This window comes from Homarus americanus, unplaced genomic scaffold, assembly GCF_018991925.1.
Source record: "Homarus americanus isolate GMGI-L3 unplaced genomic scaffold, GMGI_Hamer_2.0 scaffold60044, whole genome shotgun sequence".
Taxonomy (NCBI): domain Eukaryota; kingdom Metazoa; phylum Arthropoda; class Malacostraca; order Decapoda; family Nephropidae; genus Homarus; species Homarus americanus.
The window spans coordinates 312501-337122 of record NW_024726521.1 but is presented as its reverse complement, the minus strand read 5'-3'; the positions used below and the strand labels follow the sequence as shown (position 1 = coordinate 337122).

The 24622-nt window shown below is 39.6% G+C and overlaps 1 protein-coding gene across 1 annotated transcript in view; it reads right to left on the bottom strand.

The window, feature by feature from the left end:
• The window catches only part of LOC121865634 (small conductance calcium-activated potassium channel protein-like), a 51472-nt gene extending 39252 nt beyond the window's left edge, over window positions 1-12220 (bottom strand). Inside the window, exons 1-2 of the mRNA XM_042365156.1 lie at window positions 12108-12220; window positions 2218-2756 (exon numbers count right to left, since the gene is read on the bottom strand). Of these exons, the coding sequence (XP_042221090.1) occupies window positions 2218-2229 (12 nt within the window). The 5' untranslated portion in view covers window positions 2230-2756; window positions 12108-12220. The remainder of the gene's footprint in view (window positions 1-2217; window positions 2757-12107) is intronic.
• Window positions 12221-24622: the final 12402 nt, after the last annotated feature.

Genomic DNA, 24622 nt, shown 5'->3' with positions numbered 1-24622 from the left:
AGGTTTTGGTGGGAATTGACGTGTTCTTGTTTTTGTTTGTTTTTTAGTGATGGCATTACATTCCAATTTGTTGGAATGTAGAAATTAAGGAATGAAAAGAAAGATATAGTTAACGAGATGATGTGACGACAAAATTCATGGTTGAGACAGACGGAGATGGAAATAGTGTATTATACAACGAAGGGAGAGAAAGAGAGAGATCAGGAAGGGAAAGACATATAGATATAACAGCATGAATACATAATAAGAGAGAGAGAGAGAGAGAGAGAGAGGGGGGGGGGTTAAATCAAACAATGACTCAGATACAAAAGTAAATATGTAAATACATTGATGGGTTTATGTAATCACTCCAAAAAAACTATCTGTACTCGGGGTGATCGATGAATTTCACAATGAACACTGTGACTCCTGTTGTCTCGGTAGGGTTGTCAAAATCCTTCGTCTGCTGTGTCATATTTTTTAGATACAATTTTGTATAGATACTTGTTTGAGTGACTCTACATTACAAGATCTTTGGAAACGTACTTGAACAAAAATAAATAAATCTGGCATTGGCGAAAAAATTCATTAGTCAGGTCAGTAAAGATTGCAATATGGTGATTGAAATTGACCAATAAATAAATAAATCACGATTATATGATTATTAGATACGATTATTGTTTTTCCTTTGATTCAGAAAAAAAAACATTAATATAATCTTTAATAATGACACTTGTAACTCAATTCATTCAAAACTACAAAATGCATTACAGTGAAAAAACCAGAACCAATAGATACATATCACACGTGTAAGCAACAACACATTACTCTACATATAATAATGCCAGGTAAGATGTTTAGATATCACACATAATTGAAAAAAAAACCAATTATATAAGTTACGTAATTTAAACATTTTCATGAGTTAAGAACGTCACCATTCCACTGTTGAGAGGGACTGATCACTTTAGCAGCTCTTGACGTGATATTTCAAAGGACTGATCAGGATTGCTTTGTGTATATGGACATTTGATTACGTTTTGTTCTTTTTTTTAACGTATAAGAATCATATGCAATTAGAGTACACAGTAAGAGCTTGTGTGTGTGTGTGTGTGTGTGTGTGTGTGTGTGTGTATATCGTGAAAAACCTTCTTCTTCTTCACCGTCTTTCCCCTCTCCACACCCTTCCCTTAACCCTTTCCCACCCGTCCTTTCACCCCTTCCCCTCCTCTCCCAACCCCACCCTACCCCTCCCTTCCCCACCCCTCCATACGTCCCGGCGTTGATACACTGAGTTCAGTCGACCGAGGAATTGATGACTTGAGAGATCACCTCGGGTATGACAGGTGACGCCACCTTCATCACGACCAGAGTGACACGGCATTTACCACCTCACCTGCTGTCGCACCTCTACCTATCTACCTGTCGCACCTCTACCTATCTACCTGTCGCACCTCTACCTTTCTACCTGTCGCACCTCTACCTATCTACCTGTCGCACCTCTACCTATCTACCTGTCTCACCTCTACCTATCTACCTGTCACACCTCTGCCTATCTACCTGTCGCACCTCTACCATCTACCTGTCGCACCTCTACCTATCTACCTGTCGCACCTCTACCTTTCTACCTGTCGCACCTCTACCTATCTACCTGTCGCACCTCTACCTATCTACCTGTCTCACCTCTACCTATCTACCTGTCACACCTCTGCCTATCTACCTGTCGCACCTCTACCTTTCTACCTGTCGCACCTCTACCTATCTACCTGTCGCACCTCTACCTATCTACCTGTCGCACCTCTACCTTTCCACCTGCAGCTCCTATAAAAAAATCCTGAAGGTGAAGAGGTAATGGTTGGTAGTGGCGTTGGTTGATAGAGGTGTTAGGTTAGGTTAGGTTAGGTTAGATAATCTGTATAGTATAGAATTAATTTAATACTTTGCCATAATGTTTGACTCTCATGCGAAGATCAAAAAAATAATCTCTTCAGTTTTTCTAAAGTTAAAGCCTGATACAAAATCATTCAATTACTAAATAAACGTAATTATACAAAGAAAATGTCCAAAATGTCAGAGATTGGGTTTTTATGTTAAATTATGCTTATGTGATAGAAAAACAAATAACAGTAAGAGTTTATGATCTAAAATTAATATAAAATAATTAGTACAAAATTTAATAAAACATATAATAAACTTCCTTTTAATGATGAATAAATTAATTTCTTGAATTTTACTTACTAGTCCATCCATAAGCTCTTGGGCGTGTCACAATGTTGCTTCCTTAACTGGTGGTCCTGGCTGGGGGGCTTGACGGACTCTGAGCCTCCACCAACAAGAGCCAGTGTTATGTTATGTCCCTCGTGAATCAACCAAGAACTTCTCTTGGCTGTGTCTTCATTGGGACGTTTTACTTTGTTTGTGTCTTCATTGGGACGCGTTCTTTCCTGTGGCGTCTATAGGACAGGTTCTTGGTGATGGCAGGCAGTCTGGGTATGGTGGGTAGGAGCAAGGACACTCTTAGCCTCCTGAAGAAGAGGTCCTCAGCGTGGAGGTTCCCCGTCATAACAGCATTAGGTACTCCTAACTTGCCTCATCACTATACATATCAACCCTTAGTGTCCACCTCAACATTGTTCAATAAATTTTCACCTGAATTTGTCATGTTTTCCCTTGGTGTGTGTGGGTCACTCTTTCCCCACACATTTGGTTAAACAATTCTACTCGATAGTGGTGTGATGATTCAGCTCCACACTGTGAATTTTGATATTTTAATTATCCTGTATCAATAGTTTTATTGGAATATCACAATGAATAATTGGACACGGTGTTAAATATTTGTACAATACAAAAGGAACACTGAGAGCGGTGCGGCGTGGGAGTGTTCCAACCTTTGCAGTATAAATTACCCAAGTCGGAAAAGCAGGAGTTTTTCTATCTGGCGGTGGAATTTTGTCGCCAGCGTTGGACAATGGCGGCCAGACCCACAATTCTCCCCCGCCGACATTTTCAAACGCACACTGTTCTACTTGATATTTTTCCCTAAACAGAGAATGCTTTTCTTTCCATGGATTCTGCTATTGTTGTTGTTATGTCCTTTAGTAATAGTGCAGTGTCATTGTGTCATTGAACGAAAAAAAAAGAGAGACGGTATGAAAAAAAAAAGAGACACGACTGTTTCCCGCTTTCAATAGGACGTTAATTAAAAAAAGTAGCTGTATGATATTGTTGTAATGCTTTAACTGATAATGTCAGGAGTGACGGTGACCACCTGTTACCGCCATAACACAGTACGGCAGCTTTAATGGCTCTGTTCCTACCTAGTACATCTTTACCTGCAGTACAAGGTGAACATACCTTACACCACACTGGCACCACACTTATACCACACTTATAATTCTAGCATGCTTAGACACTTTTAATGGCGTTTAAAGTAAAATAAGTAACTTTACAATATTTAATGTAAAAGTGACACCTTAAACATTGGTGAAAATGAAAGATATTTAAAGAAAATTCTATTATTTCAACGATATCTTAAACAAATAATTGAGTAATATGCTTCAACGACCACTCAGTTATAACACATCATACGACGGAGCGGATACTTTCCCTTCACCAAAGTCAGATTATACCAACCATTTATTACTTTTATAAGATGAACGTATAAGACTATCAGTAAATAATAATAATAATAATAATAATAATAATAAACCACAACCTCCTTCACTCTCAGCCGCACCTACACTCTTAACAACAGCTAGTTCCCGCCCCGTTCCGTCCAATGAGCTCTCGGAATTATCCTCACCCACACACCCCGTCACACCCTGTTCCACCCATGACACCCCTCTCACCAGTCTATCTACCCACCCGCCCACAGCCCACCCAACGACCTACACCCTCAAATAAAGACCCACCTTTTCCCACCCACGACCAATTTCAGCTCATATGTCTACCCACCCATACAAACCCACCCCACCCACACAGAGCCCACAGATACAAATCCCACCCATACACCATCCATCCAACACCCACTCATATATCGCCCACCCTACACCCTGAGCTCACTCGATTCTGCCAACACTTCTATATTTGTGAACACGACTGAGTGTATCCAACGGCTTACTGTGTTTTACCCGATCACCCACCCACGCCTCCTCCACGCCTGTTATACTCACCCACGCCTCCTCCACGCCTACTATGCCTCACTCCACGCCTCCACGCCTTCACGCCTCCACGCCTATGTTATCCCCCACCACGCCTCCTCCACGCCTATGTTATCCCCACGCACGCCTCCGACCCCCATATCATCCTCACCCACGCCTCCTCCACGCCCTTATCATCCTCACCCACGCCTTCTCCACGCCTCCTCCACGCCCATATCCTCACCCACGCCTTCTCCACGCCTCCTCCACGCCCATATCATCCTCACCCACGCCTCCTCCACGCCCATACCCTCACCCACGACTTCTCCACGCACGCCCATATCATCCTCACCACGCCTCCACGCCCCCCCCGCCTTCTACATTAAACATGTTCCATCCACTTAGTCGTAATGGTCTCCCATCAACAGTCACAAGCTATATAAATACTTAAGACAGTTAAGTAGTCTTTATTGTGTGCAACGTCAACTACCACACTGACAGACAGGTGACGGTGACTGACAGTCAGACAGACAGAAGGTAACGGCTATATCATGATACGCAACAGCGACACATACAAAGTCAAAAGATAAAACACGTGTTAATCATCCCGATATATCTACGTAACAAACTTGAGATTCTGCCCCCCGAACAAACACCTCTTGGGTGGCCCAGATTCGATTCATGTTTAAGAGGTATTCCTTGGCATCTGTTAACAGTACCTCCCTGTCCACCCCCGCAGTCTGGAGCTCTTAAAATGGAACACGCCGTCAGGAGAGGGGGTGTTGGGGGGGGGGTGGGGGGAGGTGGCTCTAGTGGGCAGTGTATCAAAACTATCTGTGGAGTGGGTCAGTGTGTCTGCTTAGGGGTGGGGTGGGGGGGGATATTTTAAACCCTCATTCACCCTCAGGTAAAATGATCTCGTGCTAGGGTCGGTGTGCTGATGACGGATTCACAGTGGCCGGATCAAGGAAATAAACCTCGCTAATATTCAACTTGGTAAAAATGTCCAATAAATATTATATACAGTTTTTATTCTTGATGTTAAAAAGAACTTACATACGTCTTTAACGTTCAACATTCAACCCTCAAACACATTCAATTTGCATTAACATTAAAGGTCAAAGGTAAGATCAAACTGTGTGGTGTTTTGGCGTCGCGTCACCTCACATAGGCTCCAGACTGCTTCTCATTATCCCACCTCATCAATAACTCCAAGTGGATCAAGTCCCTCTGCCAGAGAGCCTAAAGTGTGAGTCATTACCTTCTGATCACTATTAACCTTACCTAATATAACCTTACATAGTATAACCTAATATAACCTGATTGTATGTAACCTAATCTAATACGTAACCTAACCTAGCATGACCTATCCTAACCTAACCTAACCTAAGCCGCCCTGTCTAGACCAAGCACTGAGACCACTTGTCCTCCCGTACAATGATAAATAAAGTACTATACATTATACACTAAGGTGATGCCTTATTTCTGCCTTTCTTGAGAATCACAAGATATAATGAAAATATCACATATACTAATTCATGTTACAATGATATTCTTTAATAAATGTTTAATATTTTATAAAACAGTCGAAGGTAACAGTTTAGGGAATGCATAATGTAAACATCAAATCAGAAAAGCGTAGTTTGTAAAATTCAAAGTTAATATGACAGTGTATCAATAATAGCCACAACTACAGCGTCTACGAATGAAAAACTCAAACTTTAATTTTAGCAAATGACTCTGACTTGTGAACTAACTTTACGAAAACTTCGCAATAAGTGGTGGTAAGTTTTCACAAGTTATCGATAGATCCTAATTTTCTATCTCATCAATGTTCCTTTCTTACTCCTCTTCTACTTTATCATTTTGTTCGTCATTTTCTCTTTTGTGTTGGGGGTGAAAAACGATTTCAGATTGGCCTTATTTTCGAACACTTGATCGAGAGTTTGGGCTCGCTATTCCTTGACCTACAGAACGAAATATTGTGAAAAATTATACGAAGACGATCCTTGGCAAGAGTAAGGCAAACACACCGTCATATCTCTGGTTATTAAATACAAGACCAAATAAAAAAGCAGACACTCGTTAATATCGGAGAAATCTATTGTCACAACTTTACATCCACAATCCATTAACAAACACACGAATGACTAGAAAAATCAGAAGGTTCTCGGCTACATTTTTGGAGAGAGTTGAGAGAGGACTGCACACCGCCCGCCAGCCCCCGAGGGTATCACACCGACACACGAATATTCATGAACCTGTTACCGTGTGATTAGTTCAGGGATCAGTACACGGCTGGGAGTAGGGCGAGGCTGCCAAACTCGGAAAATAACCTTCCCTGACCTACACCAAACTAAGAATCATGTTATCAAGTATTTACATATACAGGGTGTCCAGAAGTGATTACCCTGATTAAAACACGAGAACATACTGTTTTTAGGGTAATCATTTATGGACACCCTGTATAACCCCGGGCCTTATTTCTCAGATATAAAGCTCATATATTACGTTTACTAATATACACAGGGAATATTTACATCAACCATCGTAAATAACCCACTTCAACATACCAACGAGTCTTTATACCGGAAAACACAGAACACGGTATTCTCAAACAATCAATCTAGTCAAATAATCTAGTAAAAATAATTAAAAACAAAGGGAAGTTATCTAAATCCACGGCGCCATATCCAATATCCTGCAGCCAAGACCTGGAGGATTGTTACCCCCGTCACTATAATACCTTATTGGTGAAGGACCCCTGGAGCTTCTACTAATGTCACTCATGAATATCCTGAAGGAGGGAGAGAAGGAGGAGGAATAAGTGTATGAGGAGGAGGAGTATAAGAAAGTGAGGAGGAAGAAGAAGAAAGTGAGAGGGAAGAAGAAGAAAGTGAAGAAGCAGAAGAAGAAAGTAAAGAGGAAGAAGAAAGTGAAGAAGAAAAAGAAAGCGAGGAGGAAGAAAAGACAATGAAGAGGAGAAAGAAGAAAATGAAAAGGAAGAAGTAAAAGATGAAGAAGGGAAGGGAGAGGAGTAGGAAGAGAAAGGGGAGGGAGAGGAGGAAGAAGAGAAGAAGAGTAAGGTGAGGAGGAGGAGGAGGAGGAGCAGGAGGAGGAGGAGGAGGAGGAGGAGAAGAAGGAGGAGGAGGAGGAGGCTGTTGTTATGGCAGTCACCACATAACACGCGTCAGAGAGGATGATATACTATATGCTATCATCACCAGTTGTGGATTTATAGCCAAGACCTGAAATGTGTTTCCTGTGCCAGCAGTCTTAATGAACCTCCCAGTCTTAATAGGAGCCAGTCTTAAATGGGAGCCAGTCTTAATAGGAACATAGGAGCCAGTCTTAATAGGAGCCAGTCTTAATAGGAGCCAGTCTTAATAGGAGCCAGTCTTAATAGGAGCCAGTCTTAATATGAGCCAGTCTTAATAGGAGGCAGTCTTAATAGGGGCCACTTTTAATAGGCCCAAAACCTAATCAGATTTTACCATTATAATTGGGGCACATTTCAGGACTACAGTGAAAACTCCATATAACGAACTTCTCTCTCCATATAATCCGTTAGATGGAGGTTTCACATCTAACAAACCCTCGATATAACGAACTTTCATCTCTACATAGTTCGTTAGATGGAGGTTTCACATCTAACAAACCCTCGATATAACGAACTTTCATCTCTACATAGTTCGTTAGATGGGGGGTTTCACATCTAACAAACCCTCTATATAACGGACTTTCATCTCTACATAGTTCGTTAAATAGAGCTTTTACTGAACAACCCTTTAAGACCATTAGGACCATTAGAACTGGCTGTGGTCTAGCACCCATTAGAAGTGAGACCCATTAGGCAATTCGACGTTCACTAGTGTGCTTCCCCCTCTCCCTTTAGTCCATTATCACTTGTGTTCTTTTACTGTAGAAATATTTACCATTTTTTCGTGGGATTTTCAGATTTTTTCTTAATCAACACTTATAATCTGTTTACTTATAATTTGGTCACCTTAGAGTCACTTTTGGTCACTTTATAGGGTCTTCACTTATAATTTGTTCACTTTCGAGTCACTTATGATCATTTTATAGGGTCTTCACTTATAATTTGTTCACTTTCGAGTCACTTATGATTATTTTATAGGATTTTCACTTATAATTTGTTCACTTTCGAGTCACTTATGAACATTTTATAGGGTCAACACTTATACGATGGGCACTGAATATATAAGACACTTAATAAGATATTCACTTATATTTCTGTCACTGTACCACACTTAAATAGTCTTCTACTTGTATCTTGACCTTCACTTACATATTCCTCACTTATATCACTTACATGATCGGTACTTAACTTTTTAAGCAATTTGCGATGCCTACATTCACTTTTTTGTCACTCTGTTACTTGTATCCACTTTTAGGCACTTTATGCTCTCATATCCACTTTTAAGCACTTTATCACTTATATCCACTTTTTATGCACTCCGTTTAATACTCAATTTATGTTACTTAACTCCACTTTTTAAGCACTATGTTACATATATTCACTTTATCGTACTTATATCCACTTTTAGGGCACTTTATACTAATTTTATCCACTTTATGTCAGTTATATCCATTTTTAAGCATTTTGTTCATTATATCCACTTTATCTTACTTCTCCCCACTTTTAAGCACTTTGTTACTTCTATCCACTGTCACTTATACCCACTTTTTAAGCACTTTCTTACTTTTATCCACTCTGTCACTTATATCCAATTTTAGGCACTTTAAGCTACTTATATCCACTTTTAGGCACTTTGTTACTTTTATCCACTTTGTATCACTTGTATCCACTTTTGGGCACTTTGTCACTTATAATCAATAGAGTGGATAAGCTTTAAATCCATCCAGGAGAGAACCATCGGTCACCTCTCAACACATAACCTTTACTCCGCTTAATAGTTCGTGGCTCCATTCTCTGACGTCAACAACACTCGCTCTACGTCATAGTTCCTTTCACACCCTAATTTGTCTACTGTCGCACCCTAACTACACTCTACTTATCTCAAGCTTCCTTTCGCACTCTAACCCTAATTTGTCTACTGTCGCACCCTAACTACACTCTACTTATCTCAAGCTTCCTTTCGCACTCTAATTTGTCTACTGTCGCACCCTAATTTGTGTACTCTCGCACTCCACATACAGTATGTTATATCGCACCCTGCCTGAGTTCTCCCGCACCCTATCTGAGTTCTGTCGCACCCTACCCCTGTCCTCTCGCACCCTACCTTAACCATGTCACAAATTACGTGTCCTTTATACATAATACTCTATTCTAATCGTATATAATTTGTGGTATAATTCTGTTCCACATCAAGTTCTCTAATAGCATATGTTGTTCTCAAGTTATATAACGTTTCCTAGTTGTATAATGTGATTCATAGCAAATAATTATCTAATGGTATAATCTACTTGTGATATAATCTGATACATTACTAGTAAGGAATATAATCTACTAGCACTATAATCATTTCCACACCTTGACGTACTGATGATATAATCTGACATACTGTAGAACTAGTAAATAATGTAATCTACTAGGACTATCATCATTTCCAAGCCCTATTTATACTAGCAATATTCCACGCCCTATTTATACTAGTAAAATAATCTAACCCTACAGCAACAAGTAAATAATATAATCTACTAGCACTGTAATTATTTATACGCACCGTTATACTAGCAACCTTAATATAATTAGACCTCATATGAGAACAACTTCTGAAAATGCTGCAATAACACACTGGGTCACCCTTGTGTAATAACCAGTCGAGCCACATCAGGTGCTAGGGTTATATTGTGCACCGGGAGTGTTATAGTGCACCATGTGTGTGTGTGTTATAGTGCACCATGTGTATTACTGTGCACCGTGTGTGTTATAGTGCACCGTGTGTGTTGTAGTGCACCATGTGTGTTATAGTGCACCATGTGCGTTACAGTGCACCATGTGTGTCATTGTACACCATGAGTATTATAGTCCCTTGCTGTACAGTATATATTGTCTTGCTATATTAACACTGCTATGTTGACTCGGCTAGTTTTACTCTCTCTCTCTCTCTGTCTCTCTCTCTCTCTCTCTCTCTCTCCCCGGTCTCTCTCTCTCTCTCTCTCCTGTTTACTTATTTATTATATTTTTCTTCTATTCTCATTTCCTGATTTTTTTCCATTTTTTCTTTTGTTCTTTTCGTTTATTTTTTCATCTTTATTTCATTTGTCTGGTTTACAAATTTCTTTTCATATTTATCTTTCCTTTCATTTATATTTTCGTAAATTATTCATTATCTCATTTTCTTAAGTCTTTCATTTTTTGTTTTCTTTTTCGTTCTTTCTTATTCATTATTTCTTTCATTGTTGTCTTAAAGATATTCCTCATACTACACTCGCTACACTAAGATAGAAATATATAGCTAATTCATATTTTCTTTGTCTTCTTTCTTCATTTTTCTTTTCTTTCTTCTATTTCTTTTCTTTCTTCGTTTTCTTTCTTCTTTTTCTTTTCATTTTTGCTGTCGTTTTTCATTTTTCTTCATTACATAATAACACGACGTATGTATTCAGTGCTACATAATTTAAGTAAATATTTACATTATATCTATACAATGTTGCGGTATTTACTGTATGTACGTGGTTATGTACGTGGTTATCTACTGTATGTACGTGGTTATGTACGTGGTTATCTACTGTATGTACGTGGTTATGTACGTGGTTATCTACTGTATGTACGTGGTTATCTACTGTATGTACGTGGTTATCCTACTGTATGTACGTGGTTATCTACTGTATGTACGTGGTTATGTACGTGGTTATCTACTGTATGTACGTGGTTATGTACGTGGTTATCTACTGTATGTACGTGGTTATCTACTGTATGTACGTGGTTATGTACGTGGTCATCTACTGTATGTACTTGGTTATCTACTGTATGCACGTGGCTATCTACTGTATGTACGTAGTTATCTACTGTATGTACGTGGTTATGTACGTGGTTATCTACTGTATGTACGTGGTTATCTACTGTATGTACGTGGTTATCTACTGCATGTACGTGGTTATCTACTGTATGTACGTGGTTATCTACTGTATGTACGTGGTTATCTACTGTATGTACGTGGTTATCTACTGTATGTACGTGGTTATCTACTGCATGTACGTGGTTATCTACTGCATGTACGTGATTGTATACTGTATGTAGGTCGTTATCTACTGCATGTATGTACGTTATCTACTGTATGTACGTTGTTATCTACCGCATGTACGTAGTTATCTACCTTGTGTGCGTCATTTCACTCATATCAATACGTCGTTGCACTTAAAATATGTACGTTGTTGCACGAGTGTATGTATACATTGTAAAACGTCTGTGTGTACGTTAATGCATTACTGTATGACATTGCAATATTGTATGTACGTTTTACATTATTTGGTGTACATGATTGAGATACTTTTACACGTACAAGGTTGTCTGTACTTTACTGAACCACACGGACAGCTGTACGTATTTTCTTTCACCACTACGTACATAACACTACTACATACACGATACATGTGCATTACTGTACCACTTACACCGTTCTATGTACGTTGCTGAACCATTAAACCCGACTGTGTACTGTACGTTATTCCAACATTTACATCGTCGTATGAATGTTATCGAATCACTGAAATTGTTCTGTGTATTTTATTGAATTACTGAGAGATAAGTTGCTGGATGATTTCACGTCGCTGTATTTGTGTTGGTGCATCACTTAACACACTTATAAAGCACACTGATGCAACCTTTAGACGTACACTGCCGCACCTTTAGACGTACACTGACGCAACCTTTAGACGTACACTACCGCACCTTTAGACGTACACTACCGCACCTTTAGACGTACACTGCCGCACTTTAGAAGTACACTGCACCACGATAATGCATCACTTATACCCGCGGTGTGAACCTTGTACACTCACATGATTCCCTCACTCCCCTCAAGAGCCTACTGGGAGCTCCACCGTACACACGCCACTCCTCCCTCTTGACTGGTGTGTGTGTGTGTGTGTGTGTTGATGATGATGATGATGGTCCGCAGGTGTGCTCAGCGCCACCCGCCATCTACAAAGAGGGGCACCACCCTACCCACCCAGAACCACCCTAGTCACCGCCCAGCCCATACCCTTACGCACAACCATATTCCCGGGCAGGGTGCCAAACAGGGCCAGTGTGGCACCAGGGAAGTTGTGAATATGTCACTGTTTCTTCTGTGGCAACCACGTTTCATCCCTGTAAACACGCTAAGAATAGCTCGCCACAATTCTACATCCCCATTTTAGCTGCAGTCACGACAAGAATGATTGGCAATAGCTGTCATAAGAACAGTTTATGACAGTATCCCATCTTGGTAGTTTTGCACCACCTAGTAGGTCATGATGTTCCTCAAATAACACAACAGAGAGCACGAGGCAGTAAGAGTCACATATATATTATTATATTTCCCCCTTAATGAGCACCACCGGCTGTATCAGACGTTCTATATGTGTCTGGAACTAATTATGTGTCAACAGCAGAACTATAGAGAGTGGGAGGAGGTACAGTCTTCATACCTGGTTGTTCTGTATGTCGTATGAGATACTCTTAAGCTGCTATGGTTTAGGGTCACAAGGCCAGAGGTACAGGTAACAGCCCTGCAACAAGCATCTCCCGAATAAGATGGCACTTCACTCGAGTGCAGTCTAGTTAGTCAGTAATAATGATTGCTTGTGACGCACAACTGTGGTAGTTCTCAGCATTGCCCGTTCTAGTGACTGTGTCACTGTGCTCTCCACTACACCCCGTGTACACCTTGTGGCATAAAACTAGGTCACTGTATCAATGTACACGGTTACCAAGGTACACTCTCAACCCAGACTTCTCCAAAACCTGGGCACGATGGGTGTGAGAATACGCAGAATGGGTCTTGACATCTGGGAATGGTTTCAGATTCTTCGTTCATTTTTCAGACTACATAGTGGTTATAGCGTCCGTGAAGTGTACATATGTATCACTTTCATCACTTGAACTATACTTGTGCACATGTGTGTGTATATATGTATATATATATATATATATATATATATATATATATATATATATATATATATATATATATATATATATATATATATATATATACACACACGAGGGTACAAGACATTGCCCTCTCCTGTACTGCACCAATTAGCGTCAACAAATACTGCACGTGATGCATCACAGATAGCGAGTCTTGTCGTCTCATTGTCATCATTACTGACCCAGTTTTGGTATGCATACTATGTTTATGTGTGTGTGTGTGTGTGTGTGTGTGTGTGTTAGCAGAACACACAAACACACACACACACACACACACACACACACACACACACACACACACACACACACACAGAAATCCAGGATTATTGGACATTTTAATTCAGTATTTTCCCTCGGCGTACGGCCCACATTTCTCACTAACGAAATATTCTTCATTTTATTGGATTTCTGCATCAATAACTTTTCATATCTTCCTTTTTTACGCAGTTTATTAACAGGATATAATTGTTTACATTCCTAAAGTGAGAAAAACAGTGGTCACATAGTTTTCTAAATCAAGTGACACAAGATAATAAACAAATGACGTCATCTCTTAGACCTATGAATGGCCAGGAATTATGTGACGTTATTTTTCAAACCTATTAGTGGTGAAGGGATTATATGACGTCAACTTCCACACCAATGATATGTCCGATATTAAGTGATGTTACCAATCACATTCAAGCTCTATATCCGGCAAAAGACTCATGTGACGTCAATAATGTCTAATATTTGTTACCCAGTTATATGACGTCACCATCCAAGATTTTCATTGGTTAAGGGGACATATAATGATATCATCCATACATTTCATTGGACACTGGGGGTTATGACGTTTTCATTCAGTTTCTCTTACGGGGGATTTATCATGGAGTCCGTGGCTGGAGGTAATAAAGGCTTAACACTGAAGTTACTGAAGATAAAATATATCCATTCTAATTTTCAGTTTTGACAAAAGAACATCGGAAAATTCCTTACGCAAATAATCAACAGAAGCAATTACATTTTTAATCACATCCGAGATTCAATAATCTATTACTAAGTGTTAACGAGAGTAATTATTACCCTAACTACCAACAGCCTCATTAAGTGTAGGAAAGCGTAAACATAACCATCATCCATACAGGTACATGTGTTACACCTGCTTGAGGCTCTCACACTACCTGCCCCGCCTCCACACCTGGGGTAAACTGTACTTCATTTATTAATTACACGAAGGGTGGTACAGGTACAAATACAGGTAAGGTGAAAATACAGGTACAGGTGAGATACAAATACAGAGAAGGTTAGGTTAGGTTAGGTGTGTTATTATATTTATTCATGTTTAAGCCAAGATAAACACTATAGTCTTCCCTCTACACCAGATGCTAATCAAATTATTCACCGTAATGTCACAGCTGAGTCGATTTGTCTCCCTAACGAGGACTGTACACACACACACACACACACACACACACCACGTCATTACACCAGATCTCACCCTGTCAGCCTCCTGGGTTGCTTGTGACCTGGGTTTGGCCAGGCCGGGTGGTCAGTGCCCACCTGCCTCCTCTCCCTCCCTCCAAATCACAGTGTCTCGGGGAGGGAGGCAAGAAGGGAGGCAGGGAGGCAAGGATGCAGAGACGAGGTTTGGCAGCCTCTGTGATGATGATAATGAGCTGTGTTAATTTGTTGTAGTTAGTTAACATTAAGTCAGTTCAATCTAGTTAACTGTCCAATGTGTGATTTTTTTTTTTACGAATTATGTATTTTAGAAAGGTCTTTGGTGTGTGTGTGTGTGTGTGTGTGTGTGTGTGTGTGTGTGTGTTTCATAAATAAAATAAATCCTCTATATTTAATTCACTTCTTATAACCACTGACCTATATGACCTTTAAATGGATCAGAATTTAAAACACGTCTTGATCACGTGTCAGACAAAGCTATATTAACTGTGTGACCATTCATCTGGCTGCCTCTCCTCACTCATGTATTATACCGAGTAATATCTTTGTGAGGAATGAGGTTTTTTTTTTTTCCCACTTCTCCCCCGCCAACAAGACCTTATCTCCTACGGCACTGACTGGCGTGTGATTATTTTCCCCGAGATTTGGGGTAAAAAAAATATTGGTCTCTCGCTTTTGCGGCGCTGCTCATTTTGCCGTGCTAGTATGGTTTTCTTCAAGGCCACACGCACTAGCTCTACGTAACAGTACCTAACTCAATAGCCAATCTTGCTAGTACTTGCGTTTTGCTATACTATAATAATAACTAATACTTGAGCTGCATCTACAACAAATATTCAGCAAAGTCAGAGTTAAAAGTGACTTATAAAATTAGCAATGGAGTTTCATCATACAATATACTGCAGAGCTCAACTACCGCTGTTAGGCCAATACAACAAGATAAGACTCTGCTGGACGCTCACTCTACCTCATGAGACAGAAAGATGATCCTTGACCCCTTGACACGCGGCGATCACACTGCAAACAGCATATTGAAATAAAATAGTTATATACATTATAGTTATATTATATCAAAGTGTAGGATTTCCTTTTTAATATTAAGTATTTTTATTTTTTTTAAGGAAAATTTGCATTATGTCAGAAATAAATTGGTGGTGAAAATATTAATTGAAATAAATAATGTAGACATGTTTTAATATCCCATGGGCGTTGATGATGATGATGATGATGATGATGATGATGATGATGATGATGATGATGATGATGATGGTTTCTAAATTAATTGTAAAAACTAAAATATAATTAAACGAAGCGATACAATTTTGCCCAAGAACGACTGTTTACTTTTCTACTCTAAATGGTGGTGTTAATAGTACTGTTTGTTGTTGTTGTTGTTGTTGTTTATTAAGGCACTTCAGCTTTAGTTGCTAAGGTGATTAAGCAACGGTCACCTGTCATGGTCCATAGACAGAACAACAGACAAAAACAGACAGGTGGACAGTGAGGTAGACGGGAATAAAATCTGTATGTTGTAAAAGTCCTTCTCGTTTGTGCTTTCACCCCCCCCACAACTACCCCTCCTACCCCTTCCCACCCCCACCCTACCCCCGGCCCCTCTTGCCCCCTCTATCTCCCACACACCTTTAACCCTCCCACCCCACCCCCAAGCTCCTCACCCTCCCTCTACACCACTGCTGCTTTTGCTTGCTCCCTTTCCCCCACCCTACCCCCCAACCCCTCCTTACCCCTCTATCTCCCCACACCACCAACACCTCCTCCACCCACCCTCCCCAACCCCTCCCTTACCCCTCTACCTCCCACCCACACTGCAACACCGCCCTCCCACACCTCCCACACCCACACTGCAACACCGCCCTCCCACACCCACGCCGCTTTCCTGTAGTCTTTATTAATTTGTTACAATGTGCAGTATATCACTGCCGTCGTGTTGTACGAGCACAAAATATAAAAACATCACGTGGGCGTAAAAATATGTAAACTGCATATCAAAACATTATTGTATATATATATCTTCAACACCTGTATGTATACTGATGTAGTGTGTGGGTGTGTGTGGGTGTGTGTGTGTGTGTGTGTGTGTGTGTGTGTGTGTGTGTGTGTGTGTGTGTGTGTGTGTGTGGGTGTGTGTGTGTGTGTGTGTGTGGGTGTGTGTGTGTGTGTGTGTGTGTGTGTGTGTGTGTGTGTGTGTGGGTGTGTGTGTGTGTGTGTGTGTGTGTGTGACTGAAAGTTTTGTTGTGTTTTGGTTGTGTTGGTTGGTGGTGTTGGTGGTGTGGTGGTTGTGGGTGATGGTTATAGTTGGTGGTTGGTGGTTGCTGATGGTGGTGGTTGCAGGTGGTTTAAGTCTTAGTAAGGACATTGACCGGGGTGAGGAGGGTAGTAAGTCTTAAGCCTGATAGAACTGGTAGTTTATGTGATAGTAACGGCGGTGTTGATGAAAACTATAACAGTAGGAATAGTGTTGGTGCAAGTGCTGTAATAATAATAATAATAGTAATAATAATAATAATAATAATAATAATAATAATAATAATAATCGTGAAAAAGAATAAATATAACTCAATAAAATACGGCATAAAAATATAATAAAAAATTAATTTCACTTTACCTGCTATAATAATCGTTTCAAGTAATATTATCAGGAAAAAAATTACTTAAGAAAAATTATATCTGGAATAAATCAATTTATTTTCGAACTCAGATGAAAGAAATCGTAATGTCTGCCGAAGCGAATTTCCACACCAAGAGTTGACAAACTTATCCAGAAAAAAATATCCGTATAAACGACTTCAATTGGCAATTTTGAGTAATAATCGGGAGAGTTTTGTTCCACTTGAAATGAAATGAGGGAAAAATGTCGAATTGAAATCTTAATGAGACAGACAGACAAGCAGACGGACGGACAGACAGACAGACAGTAATTCGGGAAACTCGTCGTCTTCCCTGTCAGTTCACACATCGACAACCACCAAGACCTGATCCCTGAACCACGCGACTGGCATAACCCTTAAGGGAATCAATACTATCTTAGGTACTCTCACTTAAAACACACCAATCAGAACACACACACACTAACCAATCAGAATACACACTTATATCAATCAGAATACTCTTACACCAATCAGAATACACACTTACACCAATCAGAATACACACTTACACCAATCAGAATACACTGACACCAATCAGAATACACACTTACACATATCAATTAGAATGTATACTTACACAGTATCTATCAGTCAATTGATCCACAGCAATTTGGCAATATGAGGACCTCCTCTACATCACACTGCTTGGTGAGCTTTCTGGATTTTCTGCACAAAAACTTGCAGAAACGTAAGACATCACTGGCCGTTACCCTTGTGGACTTCAGGAAGGCCTTTGACCTTGTTGATCACTGCACTGTTATCAACAAGGCTATTGCACTAGGGCTGCCCACCAACCTGGTCTCATGGCTCACTGATTTCTTGAGTGGATGTCGCCAAGCAGTGAGGTATCAGGGCTTGGTCTCTACATTCCAACACCTCACCTGTGGTGTTCCCCAGGGGACCAAGATGGGACCACTGTGCTTCCTCATCCTGATCAACGACACTCTATCGGACACTCCTCACAGGTGGAAGTACGTGGATGACTGCAGTGTGGGGGTTTCAGTGGACAACACCGCACCAGACTACTCACCGCTCCAAGGCACCCTGGACAGGCTACAGGCATGGACTACGGAGAACAAGGTCACCATCAACCACACCAAAACCGTAGTCATGCATATCAATACCGCCACCACTCCAGTGCAAGCCCCAGCACTCACAGTGGGTGCCCATCCTCTCCAGCTGGTGCAGTCTGCCAAATTCCTGGGTGTAACTATAGACAACAAACTTGACTGGAAGGCCCATGTAAATAACACAGTCAAGGCAGCCTCGTACCGTCTCTACATGCTACGAAGACTTAGGTCACTTGGAACACCCACGCCAGAGCTGAGGACCATCTACAACGCCTTTATTCTCCCCAAACTAACGTATGCGTCACCAGCCTGGTCGTCTTCTCTCAACTCCACCCAACAACGTCAGCTAGAGAAGGTACAGAAAAGGGCCTGCAGAATCATGCTCGGCGCAGAATACTCCGGCTACACCAACGCTCTCTCCACCCTGGAAATGCCATCCCTCAGTGACCTCCACCACCAAGCACTGGAAAGGTTTGGCCGTGGACTACTGCACCACCCTCGCCATCGCCACCTCCTGCACACCCACCCAACTCGCGCATTCCGCCACTACAACAAAATTCAGCCCATAAGAGCCCGCACCGATAGATATAAGAACAGCACCATCCCATCTATTGTTAAAATAATAAACAACTCCTGATTTATGTACTGCACAGCCCTGTAAATGCATTCAATGCATATTATATCATTATGTCTAAATCTAATGTAAGTCTGTATATTTTCAGCCACCGGCTGCAACTCTATTAATAAACCGTTTATTATTATTATTATTATTTATTATTATACCAATCAGAATACACACACATACCCATCAGATCTTAAACACGTGCATTAGAATCGATGTCTAAAATCGCCTTTTCAGAATTCCAATAAATCATTCCAATTAGAATGATCAATTGAACACCCCCAAGTAGAACCATCATTAATGCACCAATCATAGTTCTGAGAAACGTGCCAATTAGTATTCTCACTTGGATAAACCAATCAGAATTGAGTGTCATGACAACCAAACTTTTTCAGCGATTTTATTATTTTTTTTAAACTGATTTCACATGCGCCATAATAATAATAATAATAATAATAATAATAATAGTAATAATAATAGTAATAATCACTCCGTTCCAGAACTACACAGGCAAAAAATCCTCACAAACATTTTCCTTCGATTAAATATCTCCAACACAATTTGCTTAGTGACACCATTTCTAGGGGTCAAAGGTCAAAGGTCGAAGGTAAAAAAAAATAAAAAAAAGACGAAACACAATTAAACGTGGGTAGTAATGTCCGTAGATTTCTAAACAACTCGTTCAATAACAAGCAGGTTATTTAATTGTTATTGATATCTTACGCCTATTGGCTTATTCTATGGGAGATAAATTACTACTTGAATTATCCACTTAATTATAGAGGTTGGTAGAAAGGCAAGAATAATTATATAAATGAGATTATTATATTCAATTCCACGTTGATAAGATAGCCAGTGTAGGAAAGAGTAAAGATATTGGTGTAAGGAAGAGGAGAAGAGAAAGAGAATAGTGTAAGGAAGAAAGGAGGAGGATATTGGTGTAAGGAAGACTTGGGGAAGATAATGGTGTAAGGAAGAAGACTAAGAAAGTGAATGGTATAAGGAAGAAAAGAAGAGGAAGATAATAGCAAAAGGAGTAGTGGAAGAAAAAGAGACAACGAAGGAAATTATATAAAACAGCAGTATGAACATAACACAACAACACAACACAACACAACAGATCAACACAACACAACACAACAGTTCAACACAACACAACAACACAACACAACAATCCAACACGACAAAACACAACAATCCAACACAACACAACAATCCAACACAACACACCACAACACAACACAACACAACAATCCAATACAACACAACAATCCAATACAACACAACACAACAGTTCAACACAACACAACAATCTAACACAACACAAGAGGATTACATTTGGACAACAAAAGGCATGGAAGACGTGTCCGAGACTCAGCTTAGCATAAATTTCTTACTGTGTTGATAAGAGCCAGGCGTCTCACCCCGCCACGCCCCTCACCATACTACGAAGGTTCAGAACTTAAGAAACAGATGGAAATAAACCTAAAGGCATGTGATATCTCTTGGTATAATGTAAAACGGAAGATGATGATAATAATATTTAGAGATGAAAGGAAAGACCATTCATCATTGTGGATGTTTTAAATGAATAATGACTTAGTGAATAATGTGTTAGTAACCCTGGTAGATAGGTCACTTGAGAGAGAGCGAGAGAGAGAGAGAGAGAGAGAGAGAGAGAGAGAGAGAGAGAGAGAGAGAGAGAGAGAGAGAGAGAGAGAGAGAGAGAGAGAGAGATCAAAGTTAAATTAAAAACAAAAATAAAGACAATGATGAAATAAAGTAAAAATAACATCAAGGATAACTATTTTGCCTCATGTGCCCAGAAGGGGTGAAATATATGCGTCAATCTTCGGCTTCTAATCAAATATCACTTACAAGGCCTCGCTTCCTCTCTTTAGCATATTCAATTGAGACTAACAGCAGGCGGTGAAAAGAACACTCAAACGCTCGAGTCGGAAAAGATTTACTAACGAGAAGAAAAACGATAACCACGAAAGTTAAAAAGTAAAAAAAAAAATAATAATAGAAGTTTAATTAGCACATTCACAAGCTCGAATCTGTAGAGTTTATCTAAGAAATACGAGAAAAAATAAACGACAAATGAGTTTAAGTGATGCTGAACCAAACTGCTCTCAAACTTGGAGCCTTATTACGACTTTAAACAGTGACGTAAGAGAGGTTAATGCTGCTACCCGTCGTTTGGTCTCTCTATTGCAGTTTAATCACCAGAAATCATAAGGAACAGTAGGGAGAGGTTGGGGTAAAGGAGCCTCACTGCTAAATAGTCTAAGCTTAACATTTAGTATTAGGGTTCAGTCCTAATATCCCTCCCCCTCCCCCCAGAGCTAATGAGTCCCTAATGGGCACCAAGACTAATGGGGAATAATTTTAATGGCCAGGTAAAGTTGGATAAGGGGTCATTGGGATTGACGTTCAGTAGGTTCGGGGGCTGGTGTTACTATCCCAACCTTCTGCAGGAGGAGACTGAGTTCACGAAGAACCTATGGCACCTGGACATAACTGAGGTCATACCATCCACAGCAGCGCCGCCGCCAATATCAACACCCAACAGCACCTGACATGCTTGTAATCGTTACGCCAGACGTTACGCCAGACGTTACGCCAGACGATATGAAAACAAGGTCAACACGAGTCCCTGTAACTGGGCCATAAATAACGTCCCCTCACACTACCCATGACACGTTTTGGAAGTTACACCAGACGAATGTTCACCAGTCGTCTGCATACTATAGTTAATCTCTTAATTAATGTAATGCTTTGGCCCCGTCGAAGATTTACCAGCCGACCTGAGACCTGGTTGTAGATATTCATGATAGGACTCTCTATATACCAAATTTATTTCCCTATGTGATGTATTTTTTTAGTTATTGAAGCAAAACGTGATTTTTTTTTGTCAATTCAACACAGACCACAACTACGGTATATGACTATGGGAAGCTCTGATGATTGTTCCTGGTGTAGAGATTGTTATGTGAGGCCGGGTACCAGATTTCATGTCGATAACTAGTCCATCCATGTTCAATGTGCTGAATGGAAGCCTATATTAAAAAAAAGAGCTGTTGATAGGAGTTTATTCAACACACACACACAAACACACACACACACACACACACACACACACACACACACACACACACACACATTACCCTCATAATTCAATATTTCAAACTCACCAATGAGTGAGGTCAATAAACCATTATTTTTCCCATTCAGAATCAGTTATAATTAACAAAAATGAAACGACCAATGCTTCAGTAATTAACACTTTTGTGATAAACCAAACTAAACTAATAGCTGTCAAAGCCACATGGTTTTTTTATCTCGTTACTTGCTATTACTGATAAAAACAACGAAGTACATTTTTGTAAATTTTTCCCCATTGTAATTTATTGATGAATGTAAATATTTCACCTGTTGTGTTAACTGAGGTAAATACATACCACAAGCTGTGTAGTTCAGACTAGGAAGAACACCCATGTCCTACCTGGAATATAGAGAGAATATTAATTAGACTCACCTGTGATCATTCTCAACCATGTTATAATAATGTATTCCGACCCTTCAACAGCTAAGGTCTTTAAGCGAGTGTTAAAGGTCGGTAATATACACTAATCATCAGAGTTAGGTTAGGTTAGGTTATTAGTAGCTGAGTTACGGTCACAGAATACATGGATAAATGTTTTTATTTTTCCACTGGAGTTTTTATTACTCTACATATCCATCCTCCACGGGTTAACACATGCAATATTTTATTCATATATATATATATTTTTTACGGGGATTAGCCCACCCGGGCACAGGTCACTGACCCACATCAGGGCCTGGGGGGCGTTTATGTAATAATAATAATAATAATAATAATAATAATAATAATAATAATAATAATAATAATAATAATAATAATAATAATAATAATTCATAGTAAATAAAATTTATAATAAATACAAAATTGAAAATAAAATAATAAAATAATGATAATAATGACAATACTGTAATAATAATAATAATAATAATAATAATAATAATAATAATAATAATAATAATAATAATAATAATAATAATAATAATAATAATAATAATAAATAAATAAATAAAATAAAAACAATTAAAAAAAGATCAAAAGTGAGAAACAATATATGTACAGTAAGTTGTGTTGTCAATAGTAAGAGAAACAAGTGAGACCCTGTAATTGTGAGTAAATGAGGCAGAAAGTCAGATGAGCAACCTGGGACTTGGTCACAATTTTGGTGATGCCATATAGCAGCAGGGTCTACCATTAGACAACACATTATGCTTCCAATATCTTCCCAGGCGGTAGTACCTCCCTGTTTGATAGCTGCCTACTGCCTACTATCTAACTCAAAACTGATGTGTGTATGTGTGTCTAAATGCCTAGATTAAGTCACACATGAAGATAACGAACATTTAAATAAACAAACTGGAATTATCTACAATGTTAGTGTAAGTTTGTTTGAGTGTTATATAAATATATTTAATAATAATCCTTATATCTTCAATACATAGGGTTTATATATTAATACATGAGACTAATATATCCTAAATTATATGGATATATTCAGTTCTCGTCTATTCTCTTTTGTTCAGTTTTACTCTATTTCCTTCGTCTTCTTTCTCATCTTCTCATTTTACTCTTTCTGATTTAGTCTTCCTCATCTCTGTTCATTCCTTTCTTTATGGTTTCCCTTCCCATCCACCATTTTAATTGTCTCTTCCTCCTCCAATCATTCCTCCTCCACTTCCTCTCCCATCATCCATACACCCTTCCTATCATCCCATTATCCAATCATTTTACATTTCCTCTTATCTCATTATCGTGTTTCTTCTTTGTTTATCTTGTTCTTCATCTCTTTCGTCCCCTTTAGTCTCACAGCTGCCCGTACACATTCAGTCTCCCAAGTCTTGTAAATTTGTAGGGTTCTAAATCACTTCCTTTTACTCATATATTTAAATCCTGTTTTCATTTCCAGTTTAAAATAGAATCCTAATAGAATCCAATGTTAATAGACTCTGAAGTAATTTAAGCTTTGTATTGTGACCCGATTAGAATTAAGGGTCCGATTAAGAGTGGGGTCCATTAAGACAGTGGATCATTAAGAATCTGTATAGAGTTGAGGGTCATTAGAACTAATCACCGGATCGTAAAGCGTCGAGTTTTGTTAGGTTGGAGACCATTAGAACTAGGGCCTATTAGAACTAGTTCCCATTTGACACCCATTATAACTGGATCGCATTTAACTGGGGGCCCATTAGAACCGGGTCACATTTAACTGAGTGTCCATTAGAACCAGATCCCATTTAACTAGGGGTCCATTAGAACTAGATCCTATTTTACTGTGACCCATTAGTACTGAGGCCCATTAGAACAGGATCCCATTTACCTAGGGGCCCTGTCTGATACACCTTTAACTTGCCCTGTGTTACACTCTCACTTCTTAAACCACTACACTTCCCTCCCCCTACACACACACACAACACCCAGCCCTACACAACAGGTAAGCTCCCCTCGATTTTTAACACCTGTCTCTCTCTCT